Here is a 14,917-nt window from a genome sequence, read left to right as displayed (position 1 = left end):
CTGTAGTTAACACACACACACACACACCATCCTTTGGAGCTTTTCCACTTCTTTTAGCGAGTCCATAATGTCCTTGTCTAGATCTTTAGTTTTTTTCCATGCATTGTTGGTTTGCGTCATCACACCGTCGCAGTCTTGTCCTCCGCACTGAGGTTGTCCATCCTCACTCACACACCCCAAGCCTCCACATTCTCCACAGCTATCTCCGGTCTTCTCCCCACCACACACCTTTACAAAAAACAGAGAGAGAGAGAGAAAGAGGGATCTCAGTCGGACAGTTCATGAATCCGTTCGGCATGCTTAGTAATATGTGCACTTTGATTATACTTATTTTTAGATTGGTTTACCTGCTGGCTGAGTTTGAAAACATCTTCTTGGTCTATCTCCCGGTTCAATGTTTTTAGCACCTCAGAGTCCTCTAGTTGTCTTCGCTCGAACTGCCCCCTTACAGCATCCCGTTTGGCCTCCGTGGCTTGCCGTAGACCAGCTGACTGCTCCACAGGGCTGCGCGGACCTGTCGTGGCCTGATTCGCTTGCCTCTCTGCCTCCAGTGACTGCTGATGATATTCACTAATGCTGTCCACTGCACCTGTGAAGCAGCAAGACACAATTTAATACCACGGCCATGGTGAAACATAATGGCTTATTATATATTTGCCACTACCACTTTACTTCCACACTAAAAATCTGATACAGTATATGAAGACATTACATACTGTATTTTACAGACTTTACATGTTTTGTGGTGATGTGTTTAATTCAATTCAATTCAATTCAATTTTATTTATATAGCGCTTTTAACAATGGTCATTGTCTCAAAGCAGCTTCACAAAGATGAAAGAAATTCATTTAAAAAAATAATAATAATAAATAATAATAATAATAATAATAAAATAATAATAATAATAATAATAATAATAATAATAATAATGTGTTTATAGCTAGTGCGCCCCATAGGAGAATACCTTCTGGCTCGTTAACGAGCTGGAGCACACAACATGCAACCAGCACCAAGGACAGCTCTACCACATCCCAAAAAGAGTTGGGGTGCCATGACTCACCAAGCCTGGCAGTGACTAATCAGCTACCATTTATCTCTTATCCGCTTCATGAAGACGTACAGTACATCAGTGAGTAGGATGTTTGAGGCGTACCACAGACTCGGACACTGCTAAGTGTCTCACCACTTTCAGCACTCTAGCAAGACGAAGCCAGTGCTCTGGCTCAACCGTCTGCCTGGTAAAGGTATCTCGCTTGCCATCTGACTCTGCCAGACTCTCCCGCTCACAAATCACCCTGAAAGGCTGCGTCTTCTGCACCCAACACTCGCCAACCTCACTGAGCACTTCTGCCACTGACTGCACATGTGTCTATGAGTGAGTGCAGGAAAAAACACCTAAAAAGAGAAGCATCTGTGCCTCCCAGTGTGACTGTGTTTTCCGTGTCCACTGAAGGCTTTACAATCTTTCATTACATTTCACAGCAAAATATCCTACTTTAATTCAAAACTTAATCTCTTTATTACTCAAAATATCTAAACATGACACACTAAAGCCATTCACAATACAGCTTTAAGAGCCCAGATGTTGTAGATTGGCTTGGCTATCATCCTTACCTAATTCCTTAATTGGTATAATTCTGCTGGTAAGTGTGACGTTCATGCATTTTGGGTGGATGTCAAACAATCGCGAAGGGCTTACATTTTATATTATACATTACATAGATCAGGATCTAGAATACTGAGAGGTAGCAGAAAAGGAAAGAGAAAGCTTGTTGATACCTGCTGGGTCGGAGTGTTTGATGTGCAGAACATGTTGCTGTGTTTTATTAACACTTTCTTGCTCCTTCTGTGTTTCCAGACTGAGTGATTTGAGCTCCTCTGCAACCCTGCTGTGTTCATCTGAGGTCTGCTGTATATTCTCCTCTGTGTGGTTCAGAGAGCTGTCCAGATCAGACATCATCCTCCTGAGATGAGAAACACAAAGAGTACCATTTTAAAAGACAGAAATTAGGAAAGAAGTGGTGTGAAGGAGAGGGCTAAGGCAGAAGATATAGAGCATATAGAGACTTAGAACTGACCATCTAGATCACACACAGGGGAAATTCACAAGTCTTCAAAAACATTTAGACTTTATTGAGATTGTCCTGTCTGGGTTTTGGCAGTTCCAAAGTGATAACTGTGCTTGGAGTCATTACTGTGGGGTTGCCAATACGACAACAATATAATCTTAGAATACATAACACATGACATTTAGTTTTACTGATACAAAAGTTACAGGAGATGCAGAGCATACGAGTACAAAAAGTCTACAAAATATTATAGTATTTTTTCTGTGGATTAAAAAAAAAACTTTTTGGGAACTCCTATAAGAACAAACATTGTGTTTGACATCAAAACACCATGCACTCTGTTAAAATAGTATTTCAAAAAAGTAAACCTGTTGAAGGTGTAGATCGGCCCTGATATACTTCATGTTGCAGCCAGGTGATTCACACTTTTTCATCCTTAACGGTTAGGATTATATTGTCTCTGCTGGTTTTGCATGCTTTGACAGTGTGTTTTTGCATTTTCATGTAGATCAAGATTTTTTTAAGAACCATTTTTTTGTGAATACCAAGTACATGGTGATGACCCTTTATGTTAAGTGCAGTGCATGCAAAAAAAAAAGTTCAGCTCATGCACTAATAAATTCATTTATTTTAGCATTATGTTTTATTAAATGTATGTTTTATACCGCGTATCCTGTATACAGGGTCGCAGGAAGCCTGGAGCTTATTCCGGAGACTTTGGGCATCAGGCAGGGTACACCCTGGACAGCGTGCCAAATCTCCACATCATTATGGGAGGAAACCAGAGTACCCAGAGTAACCCCACCAAAGAACAGGGAAAACACATACATACCCGCGGTGGGAATTGAACCCTTTACCATGGAGATGCAAGGCCTCAGTGCTAACCACTACATCAGCTAACCACTGTGCAGCATAAATTAATGATAAAACAACAAAATCATATACGTCAGGACCGTTTTATGTATACTCTGGTAGACTGTTTCAGATTTTTTTCTTTCTTTATTTTGCTAAGTAATAATATGCATTTAGTATGATTTTGACTTTAGCTTTTCTTTCATTCATCCAATAGGCAATAACAACATTTGGACCTAAAAATATCTGATACATTTTTTATTCATTACACATTTTATATAGAATAATAGAAGGCAATTCGAACCCATAACAAAAGAAGATAGCCTTAAACTTTTACCAGAAACAAAACATAATGTAATGAACAAAAGTTTATTATTCGCTAAAATTTAAGTGTTTAGCTACATCTGTTTGCTTCTGGAATTGATGCTAGCCTACACTGCCATTAGCAAAGAGAATAGGTAAACTTAGTCAAATATAAACAGTTAATGTTAGCAAGTTATCTTTTTCTAATTACATGGAGTCCATTCCTCCCACTTCATTTTCTTTGTTTAATCCAGCATATTGAAATGGCCTACTGAGGCAGTGCCAGGGGCGCTAATCATTAAACATAACGTTACAGACGGCAGAGGATTATACATTTGACACACGGGTAGATAAAGTATCACACTGAGTAGCATGACAAGATTTCAGAAGATGACAAATGATCAAAATTCTTAGTTGTTGTTTTTTTTCTATATTGTTAAACCTGACTGGATGGTGTAAACTAAAATGATGAGCTTTAAACTAAGTTCATTTGATTGATATATAGAACAGTTCACGGTCTTTGGCTTAATTAGAAAAGAAGCGTTTTTAGAGATCTGAAACGAGTAACTTTAAGTTCTTAATGAAATGGTAAAGAGTACAGTATAAGTATGTTTTTTTCTTGGGGATGTACAATATGTAATACCCCTATCTCACCTATGCGGTTTGACTGTTAGGCACTGTGAGCTGCCGCGATTGTCGTCGTCGTTCCGCGAAGTTCTGAAAAGTCTGCAAGCTTCCGCGAGGACCGCGGAACTTTTTTATAATACAGTAAAGCCTTATCAATCTGAAATAAGCGTATTACGGTGGCTTAGTGGTTAGCACTGTCACCTTGCATCTCCAGGGTCTAAGTTCGATTCCCCATCTCGGGATCTGTGTGCATAGAGTTTGCATGCTCTCTCTGTGCTTGATGGGTTTCCTCCCCCAGTCCAAAGAAATGAAGATTTGGCGTTCCCAAATTGCCTGTAGTATGTGAATGTTAAACGGAGGTCCTACAGGGTTGTGAAAATAGGAATAAATACATTTTGGTGTCCCTGTTTGGACTATAGAGGTTCCTAGATTCAGGGAAATAGCTTATGATATCACTGACTGCTTAATAATATCGTAGTTTATCTGTGTGTGTGTTTTCCCATGTGTATGTTCACACACACACATACTTGGCCTGCTGCAGAAGTTCTTGAGAGTATCTCAGAGTCTGCTGTGCCTTGTCATCCTCTAATATCTGAGTGAGCTGCTTGGTTCCGCCTTCTAGACTGTCTATCGTGTCCTGATAGGCCGCTGTAGCACCCGTCACTTTCAGGTTCTCCACAGTCTCCACCATCTGCTGCGTCTGATTGGTCAGCTCGCCCACAGTGACATCCCATTCACGGAAGCACTGATGACACGGCTGGCAGTCTGGGAAAGTTCCCATGTAGCCCCGCCCACAGGAGTCACACCGCTGACCGGACACGCCCTCCACACACACACATGCTCCTGTCGTCTTGTTACACTGTGGTGTAGCAATTCCCAGGGGGTCACAGTCACATGCTGTAACACACACACACACACACACACACACACAAACAATTTAGTAGATTGGCCACATACAGACTTGTTTTTTTTTTTTTTTAAGATACAAGTCTGTATGTGTGTATGTGTGTGTGTGTGTGTGTGTGTGTGTGTGTGCAGCATCTTTGAGGTCCACAGCTGACTCAGTTTGCTGGAATGTACAACTTCTGCCTATTACCATTTGTACCACATGTACAGGGGAACAGATGAGTGTGTGTGTGTGTGTGTGTGTGTGTGTGTGTGTGTGTGAGCGTATGTTCATGTGCGCTCTCACAGCTGTTTATAGGAGTTGTGGTGGGAAAATGTGGTGGGAAAATGGCTGGAATCCCTGACTTGTATTCTTCTTGTTAAGCGTGATCAGACCATGTGTATTCTTCTGCCCTGGAATGTCTTTGGTCAGTGTGTGCGTGTGTGTGAGTTAGAAATTAAGAGGTCTTAAGAGTAGGAATATAAGTCTACTGGCTAAAACATGCACATGTAAACTAAATATAACCTGCATTTAGCTTTAAATCTCTGACGCTTTCAATGTGGAACATTTCTCATGGGAATAAATGCAGCACAACAACAAAAAGCTGTTCTGGAGAGTGATCCAGATTTGTTTCTAATCATGAATTACTAATGATTTTATAGACATTTCTGATTTTAAGGTGCATTTGTCAAACTTTGTCATGATTAGGTGAAGTAGCATTGAATACCATTTTATTGATTATTTTATTGATAATATAATAACTGTTTTTTGCGGTAGGTGTTATAATTAGCCTTACTAATATATATAATTTTAAAGCCCTGGGTGATTTTCTGTATGTTTATATTCTTATTTAAAGTCTGAGCTGTCCACACAGACATCCCTCTCTTTATAGGGTATTTAGTCCATTCCAACCAGAGATTGCTGCGTAGTATTGGGTACTACACTGCCCGCCAGCGCGTCTGCAGGAGCCAAGCAGAGCTGATACCCAACCGCGGTCATGTTAACCATACCCTCTAGGGTTTTATTCAGTCGCCTTTAATTTTGATCACGGCACACAATCTGTTGGTTCCCCATGCTCCCAGAAACATCCCTTCGTAATTTGTAATATGCCTGTGTCCTCAGGGAAGAAAAGCTCCACAGATGTGGACACCTGGTCATTTAGTACACTCAGGTCATCAGCTGCCACATACAGTAATGTTGCTGAGCCTAGACCTGAGAAACTAAAGCAACCCCAGATCATAACACTCCAGAGGCTTGTACAGTGGGCACTATGGATGATGGGTGCATCACTTCATGCGCTTCGCTGATGCATCCATTGCTTTAGAATAGGGTCAGTCTGGACTCATCAGACCACATGACCTTTATCCATGGCTCCATAGCAAATTGAAACCTTTTTTCGATTAGTCTCACTAACATGTGGTTTTCTTATGGCCACACAGCTGTTCACAGTGTGTATCTCTGTGTGTGTGTGTGTGTGTGTGTGTGTGTGTGAAAATGTTCTTTAAAATTTAGTTTATTTAATTATTAAACATAGCTGTACTTGGTTTTTACTGTACATTTTTTTTTTACCATGCTACTGCACTTCACCAAGTGTTTAAGTGATCTCCAATTAAAAACATTTTTCCGACCACATTTCTTCCACAAAGTTCAGCAGTTCAGAACCTCCAGGTCTTAATAATGTGCTGAAGAGTTCTTTATCCAGTTCCGATAATTTAAATCTCCTTTTTTCGGTCAGGCAGTGTATATCCAGACAAATAATGGCTCCATAAAATCTTACTCATTCATACTTCTCTGCTTAATTCATTATGCAATGCAATAAACCTGCCAACAACAAAACATTTATTCTTTCCTGCCAGTGTTTATTTTGGTATAAATGTGTCTCTTGTCCTTGATTTTTTTTCGCATTTAAACACAAGGTTTCATGTTTATTTGTAAAAACTAAGAAATGCAAAAATTTTATAACAGTAATTAAGTTTTTTGCTCATCGTCATTGAGATTATTCATTGGGTGGATTGCACTGAATGCAACATGCCCACTGTAAAATGAATGTTTGTAATGATTATTGTATACTATTATATACATTGTATTTGTATTAATAGTTAATAAAGACGATTTACACAAAACCGAATACATGAATAATATAACTAGGTCTAACTGTCCAGTTTTGGGAAGCCTGTGCCTGTTGTAGTAACCAATACAGAAAAAAAAAAACAGTTTGCCAGACGGACAGCCTGTCAGAAAGCCAAACACACAGACAGAAAGACATTTATACAGAAAGACAAGTAGTCTAGTCCGCTAGAAAGACTTACAGACAGTTAGACAGACAGTTAGACAGACAAGCAGGCCGACTTTGAAACTAACCATGACACTTGACTTCTGGATCACCCCAGAACAGGGCTCTACACTCCTGACAGGTCCTGCCACCAAAACCTGGCATACAGGAACACTGACCAGACTTCTGAAAAACACATTTCAGTAGATTAGTACTGTGCACGTCAACTGGCTAAGGGGAAGCAGCAAACAAACGCAGTCTGGATAAACACGAAGGCTGGAGTATGACTTTGTACTCAACGCAATTTTAAGTTAAAAGCAAGAGAGGAATTATACCCAGGGAGAAAACAACCAGTCGTGTCCCGAATTTTAATGAAGGACTGTTTTTCTGAGGTTGTGTAATCAAAGCCTGACACCGAGCCACAGCTGGACACCAAAATAAGATCACTAGTCCTAAAAAGGTCGCATGGGTTGAGCTCTTCCTTGTCCCTAAGTTGCCTTGATTTAAATAATCAGCCAAATTATTACCTTTACATTTACTAGCTGTGTAGATATGTACTGTACAGTATGTGCTCAAATCAAACATCAAACGTGTGTAACACAATAATTCTCTCTGCACCTGCATTTGATTTTAATCATGCAGTAGACGTTGCCTAAAGTGAAAGTTTTTTTTAAACAACAGAAATGTCAGCATGATTTTGTATCATGCGTCTGACACTTCCTTAACCTAAGCTAAATCACTCAAGTCCATAAAAGATCTCGAGTATTATTTACTTGATAAAAAATAATAATATTTTACTTAATTAATCGTACTTACTTACTTTAATTATAATTCAAATTCATTTGAATGCCAGATGAATAAACAGGAAAACTGAATGAACGCTGTCTTTCTTTATTGTGTGTCCTTTATATCTGCCCACTTTTTTAGATGTGTGTGTATACACTCACCCAATCGCAGGACGGGCTGGAAGAGTGTGTAGGATGACACTGGCATGGCTGGCAACCTTCTCCACTCTGGAAGTTCCAGGTGTTTGGGGCACAGCGGTCACAGTGCTGACCCTCTACTCTGGGTAGACACGGGCACTGACCACTCACCTGGTCACATTCACACTCACCATCTGCACACCTGTGATGGTCCGTGCCTAGAAGCTGGCACACACACCCTATCGCACACACATAAAAAAAAAACATTGAATTGTATATGAAATTTATTTAAACTGTCTATTGAACACAACACAAACCCAAAAAAATTACAGAAAACCGAATTTGACAAATTTTAGGGAGGTTTTAGGGGATGCCTCCTCCCCAAACACACATACTGTACACACACTTACTCTGGCATCTCTGTCTGCTAGCGTCTCCGTAGTAACCACGGCGACAGTGCTGACATGCCTGGCCATCAGTGTTGTGCAGACATCTGAGACAGGTGCCTGTGCGGGCATCACAGGACATCGGGTCGTGCATGTCAATGTTGCCGTTACACCGGCATGGGTGGCACCGTCCTCCTGACACCTTCGGGTTGCCGTAGTAACCAGACGCACATTCCTCACATCTTGGTCCTGGGAGAGAACGCGCATTATCGTGATTATAATATCAAGGTCTGACCTAATTGGTCATGAAACACTTTAATAGGAACGCCTGTATATGCAGTTAATCAGTCTGCCAGTCATATTCCAGCAGCTCCATGAAGCTCTGAATCTCTTAATCTATATACACTTATCTGTCGGGATTTATTTTTAGTTTATCTTTTTTAAAGGTAAAGTGCAAAAGTTAATTTGTTTTATTTTTACTTTATATTTTGTATGAATTATTTTTAAGTATTTATTTTTTTGGGCTGTGGAACAAATAATTTGAGTTTTAATTATTTCTTATGGGAAAATTAAATTTGGTTTACGTGTGTTTTGGAATACGAGCCCACTTCCGGAACGAACTATACTCGTAATCCAAGGTTCCACAGTATCCTGATTTATGCATTGTACTACAGACACATGACTGCCTGTTTGCATGAATTGTGTGAGCGCACAGGTTTCCATGTGTTTCTAATAAAGTGGATGGCGAATGTTGATGCCTAGCAGGCTGGTTTGCGCCGTCCTGAAACCGCTGATCACAGATTTCCACTCTTTCTTCCACCCAGTTTACAAAGAGTGTAGGAATAGCAAGGTGTAGCAATAGTTATTTTTGGCCCATATTTATTCAGCCCTAGATTAAAACTGCTCATCTCATATTCACTCATAAACTGATGTGATAAGACATTTAACCTGGACACAATCCATATCTGTGGGTGTTTAAATTAGTAGAGTGTGTGTTTATGTTTCGGGATTGTGTGTGGACTAAGGCAAAGTTTGAACCTAAATCTGGTTTTTATTGTTTTCACTTTAAGTGGGAAAGTCACTGCTTTGCACAGAGCTCTGGAAACCATTAGCACATGGCATGTCTCCAACCCAAAGGCATTTCACTTACTTTAAGGCTTGACTGTCCAGCTAGATTTCTGAGAGAGATGTTTTGATTAGGAATGTTTAGCTAGATCTTCCTTATGAACTAAAATATTTCAATCACTGCAGTAATTATCCAATTAAAACCTTTTAATTTATGTATTTGATTCTTTAAATACAAACAGTGACTATACTGTACTGTAGGTTTGTGCCCTGGATGTTTTTTTACCTTTGTATCCTTGGCTGCAAACACAGAAGAGCTGGTTTGAGTTGAGATTTTGGTAGCAGGTGTCTGCAAACTGTCTTCCACTTCCGGGGCCGTCCGGACACATACAGGGCCGACAGCGGTCACTGCTGCCTAGTAATGCATTGCCATGGTAACCTCTCTCGCATCTATGGACATATTTTTAAGGTGGTTGTTAAAAGTATACCATGATGCTCGCTATAATATGGTTTTGATAACAATGCGTAAATATTCATCTTTAATTTAGTGTAGCAGGATGAAGTAGTAAATAAATAAAAAAACTATTTTGCACTATTCTGACAATCCAAGACCCTGTTAGAAGTTGGCTCTATCATGTGAGAACTGAATGAAAGTAAAAGCAGGTTTTGAGCAAATAAAGGAGCTGAGTTCAGGAAAACTATGAGGCTGTATGTTGGTAAAGTTTCACATGATAACTTTTGGGGATCATTTGTAGCCTGTATTGAGAAGAATTCTATTGAGTCTTCGATCCTTTGGATCATATTCAAGATTTAAGCTTAATACAGTCCCATTGCAATTAGGTGAAGTGAAATACAGTACACTACCTGGGCAAAAAGATTTTATTTAATCACCTTTATATTTGATTACAGTACACAATGTGGTGCTTTAAATGTGGAAATGATTCCTCATGCTCCCAGAGCCACCTTTTCACAACTTGAGACCTGGAATATTCGGTCCTGTGCCATCAGGGCAGAAAATCACCATAGATGTGATACCCTGGTCATTTAGTACATTCAGGTCGTCAGCTGACTTCATTTTATTGCCACATAACGTTGCTGAGTCTAGATGTGACCAACTGAAGAAACCCCAGATCATAACACTGCCTCCAAACGCGTGTACAGTGGGCACAATGCATGATGGGTGCATCGCCTCTTACATTTCAGTTCTTACTCTGATGCACCTATCGTTCTAGGCTAGGATCAATCTGGAGGCATCAGACCACATGACCTTTTTCCATTACTCCCTAGCAAATTCTAGCCTGATTAGTCTCACTAACAAGTGGTTTTCTTATGACCACACTGCTGTTTAGTCCAAATTGCGTGAGTTCTCATCATACTGTGTGTACATGGAAATGCTCTTACTTTCACTATCACATACTGTATAGCTAGAGTTTTTACTGTTCATTTTTTACCATGCAACTTCAAGTGTATAAGTGTTTAAGTGATCTCCATTTATTTCTTTCACAAAGTTGACGGTTTAGCACTATCCCTCCAGGTTTTTAAAACGTTATGTTGAATGGTTCTTAACCAGTTCCAAACCTCCATAGCTGTTTTCTTAGCTTGCTGTTTACTTTTGGCTAGACTGTGTATATCCAGAGTATATATATATATATATATATATATATATATAAAATGCAGTGCCGGTCCCAAGCCCGGATAAATTGGGAGGGTTGCGTCAGGAAGGGCATCCGGCGTAAAACCTGTGCAATTTGGAAACGGCAGTTAGACCAATCTGCATATCCTTGGACTGTGGGAGGAAACCGGAGTACCCGGAGGAAACCCACCACGCATGGGGATAGCCAGGGAATCAAACCCAGACCCTGGAGGTGCAAGGCAACAATGCTAACCACTAAGGTAGAAATATAAAATCTCACTACCTGAATTAAACAAAAAAAATAAATTAACATAAAACTCAACCTAGATCTCTAAGTAAAGCTCTGGCTGAAACTGGATGCTTTATCCTCTTTACAAGACACTTTAATTTAAATGCTATTTATTGCAATAAATGTACAAAGCGTAATACATTACTCTAAATGCATAGCATAGTTTTAGGACTGGTATAGTTCTGTACAGTATATTATAAACATGTTCGGGTGCACATTTATAGGGATGTTAATGACAGTAATTTCCATGTCTATTTAATAATTATGTCTAATAACATGGCAAACTTTGATATCGTACAAAGCTGTTTATTTTGTAACGATGGACTCTTGGTGTACCTCTCACACTGATCTCCTGTGGTGTGGTCTCGGCACTCCACGCACTGGCCTGTATGCGGGTGACATTGCTCTCCGTGGCCATTACAGAAACAGGGTTGGCACTGTGGGAAGCCCCAGTGGTTGGGCAGACAGTGGGCACACTGACGTCCGTAAACCCCAGGTAAACACAAGCACTGGCCGGTAGTTGAATTGCAGAAAGCGTTCTTTGAGCCCAGAGGGTCACAATCACATGCTGGGAACAATGAGAGTGACATAATAAGTGACACAGAAGGACTGATTTTACAATAATACAAATGACACAAAAAGACTGATTAAAGCATGAGAGCTTTTAGTATTTAGTATGACAGTGTACTTAAAGTGATCTGTAAGCATAGCTGGTGAGTTCAGCTAAGGAGTCTAATCAGCAACATCCTGTCATTTCCTAGATGGTAAAACACCTCTGATCAGAATTTCGGCAACCTCAGAGGCATGAATTAGCCTCGAAAAGTAATTTTAATCAGTGATGCTTTAATCGGTTTATGAATATGTGCAGCGTCACTGAGAAGATAGACTTTGCTTGTGTAAAATATTGATTTGCTGAGTCAACTTAAAGCATCTTAAGGGACACGGGAGAGGAAAATACATATCAGTTAAAATACATATACAGTAAATGGTGTTCATGTCAAACCAGAACTTTTGATTGTGTAGAATAACAAAGCGCAATTATGAGAGTAAAAAGATTACCCTTATTTCTCTATATAATCCCCGTGTTACAGTAATGCACTTATCCCAGCATGATCAGACTACCTGCTTCATGTCTGACACTTAGAATAGCTTAGAATGAAGTCAGGACTGTATGGGAATGTGGCAGTAACTCCCAGCTGAGTTCCTGTAATGTGCAAGCGGTGCTTGGGAATGACTGTGTGTACAGTTCCCACAGACATGTGGAAGAGATGTGCTACTCGCTGAATCTTCATAGCCACATAAAGGAGTTTGTGGGAGGCCAGGGTGTCAGACATGAAGCAGGTAGTCTGATCATGCTGCAGTAGGCTCAGAGCCACCTCAGCTGAGATTGTTATTTACGAGAGTGTATGGCCTTCTTTAAAGTGTTTTTGCTGTTTAAATATTTTACCGTGGCTGAGTCTCATCACTCTATTGTGCTTTAAGTCAAGAAATGTCATTACAAGTCCCAGTTTGACTTGAACGCCCCTTATAATTATTTTTTTTAATTAAAAAAATAATTGCACAGAGGGTAAAAGTATATCTGGATCGGCGTAAGAAGAGACACGAGTACTCTTTATTTTTATTTCTCTCTTTGTAAAATTACAAAATAATTAAAACAAAACACTCAAGTTAAGAAATCCCGCCTTGATTACAAGAATTCAGTGTTAAGTATTATTGAAGGTGGGAATTGAACCATGATTTTCAGTGACCCAGAAGTATATGAGTCACTTTAGGTTTTGCAAGATCTGACAACACTTTTGCAAGAGCAATAAAATATTTTTTTTTTGCTGTTGTAATATTTTTAAGGAGTACACAAAATTTCCAAATACAGAATGTTTCAGACTAGTTTTGCAATCAGTTTAATACCGACAGATTATTACATTAATTATTACAGATTTAATCATTACTGTATACCCGTCCTCATTAGTGTTTGCATGAGATGTGTATAAACTTACGCCTGCAGCCAGAAGGTCCGAGCTGGAGGGTACCCGGGGCGCACCTGTCACACTTCCTGCCGATCACATTTGGACGACACGAGCACTGGCCACCAATTGAATCACACACGGTACTAAAAGAGCCTCGTGGGTCACACTCGCATTCTGTGTATGCATAAAAAAAAAAAAAAAAAAAAGCATATCGAAGCTTTGTCAAAATAACTGCTCCTCTGGATTACTTTTATGTTGTGTACTTGAGCAGGATTTAAGGATTTGTGCTCTCTTTATATATTGGACTAATAAATCTGTGGTCAACTCCATAACCTTTAACCATGTCAAGCATACAGTATATAGCTTTTTCTGTGTGTGTGTGTGTGTGTGTTTGTGTGTTGTGTGTGTGTTTGCTCAGACCCATAGCTCCCTGGTGCAGTAGGGCTGACGCGCTGAAGATGTATTCTTTGCAGATGTTGGTCATGGGTAATTTCTGAACACTCCTACTGTTCTCGAGACAGCGGTATCTCTGAAACATTTCCCACGCTGCCTCTCTGTCAGCTTCTCCCGAGAACAGCTTGAGATCTCGCACCACGGGCAACAGCACAATCTAGAAATAAAAAATCAGAATCAGAAGACAAACATCAGTCTAGCTTCAAGACTATTTTTAAAGTTTGATGCAGTTGTGTGTACAGGTATGTTGGAATGTAAAGTAACTGCTAGAGTTATGGTAACGAAATACTAAGTATGTAAGGGTTCCAATAATTATGGACCAATTAGTTTAGTTGCCAAATATCTGTACGCTGGTCTTAGTGAAGGCGACACGTGGATGTTCTCCCTGTGCTTGGTGGGTTTCCTCCAGGTACTCAAGTTTCCTCCCACAGTCCAAAGATATGCAGATTAGGTTACCTGGTGTTCCCAAATGGACCGTAGTATGTGTGTGTGCCGTGCGATAGAGTGGCACCCTGTTCCTTGGCCTTACGCGACCCTGAATACAGGATAAAGCGGTATAGACAATGAAAGTGAGTGAGTGAGTGGTCTTAGTGATGCCACCTCACAGATGTAGGATTACCAGTAACTCGGGTTGCTATCTGTCCAAAGTTTGTGTGTTCTCCCTTGGCCATGTGGATTTCATACAGGTTCATCATGCTCATTTCTAATTTTTTAAGCATGGATTTAAAAAGGGTGCCATTAGTGCCTTTCATAATATACCAGTTGAATATGAATATCTGAATATCTTGCCATATTTTGTAACAGGAATCCTGTCTATTGAAGAAAATTATGCCATGATGGTAGAAAATATGACTTTTTTTCACACAAAAAAGAAGACCATATTGTATGCTATTGCGCAATATGAGTACCTTAATATCGTGTACTGTAATAACAGGTGCATGGCAGGTATAGTGAGGTTGATATGCCTTAGATTAGGAATATTGGGTCAGACAGTGTGATTAATTAGGAAAATGTTTAAAAAGACTGTTGTAATCCAAAAAGAGACACTCACGGAGTCAATCAGTATGTGCGGCTGATGATGAAGGTCATTCGAGGAAAAAAGCGCTAGAATCATTTGCACTGTGTATTTCTGCCCTTTTTCCAAACACAGTGGTGTGGGCAGTTGCACATACCTGAAAAAACACAGACATGCAT

General features: G+C 39.9%; 1 protein-coding gene across 1 annotated transcript in view; it reads right to left on the bottom strand.

Annotated features, from left to right (window-relative positions):
- The window catches only part of lamb1b (laminin, beta 1b), a 37,231-nt gene that overhangs the window by 5,461 nt on the left and 16,853 nt on the right, over positions 1-14,917 (bottom strand). Inside the window, 12 exon segments of the mRNA XM_053508460.1 lie at positions 28-228; positions 348-589; positions 1,781-1,965; positions 4,380-4,749; positions 7,100-7,196; positions 7,958-8,172; positions 8,344-8,568; positions 9,671-9,834; positions 11,643-11,874; positions 13,301-13,444; positions 13,691-13,880; positions 14,775-14,895. Of these exon segments, the coding sequence (XP_053364435.1) occupies positions 28-228; positions 348-589; positions 1,781-1,965; positions 4,380-4,749; positions 7,100-7,196; positions 7,958-8,172; positions 8,344-8,568; positions 9,671-9,834; positions 11,643-11,874; positions 13,301-13,444; positions 13,691-13,880; positions 14,775-14,895 (2,386 nt within the window).

Source organism: Clarias gariepinus, chromosome 12 (assembly GCF_024256425.1).
Source record: "Clarias gariepinus isolate MV-2021 ecotype Netherlands chromosome 12, CGAR_prim_01v2, whole genome shotgun sequence".
Lineage (NCBI taxonomy): Eukaryota > Metazoa > Chordata > Actinopteri > Siluriformes > Clariidae > Clarias > Clarias gariepinus.
Note: the sequence above shows the minus strand (reverse complement) of the source record. Positions and strands in the feature narration are given on the sequence as shown.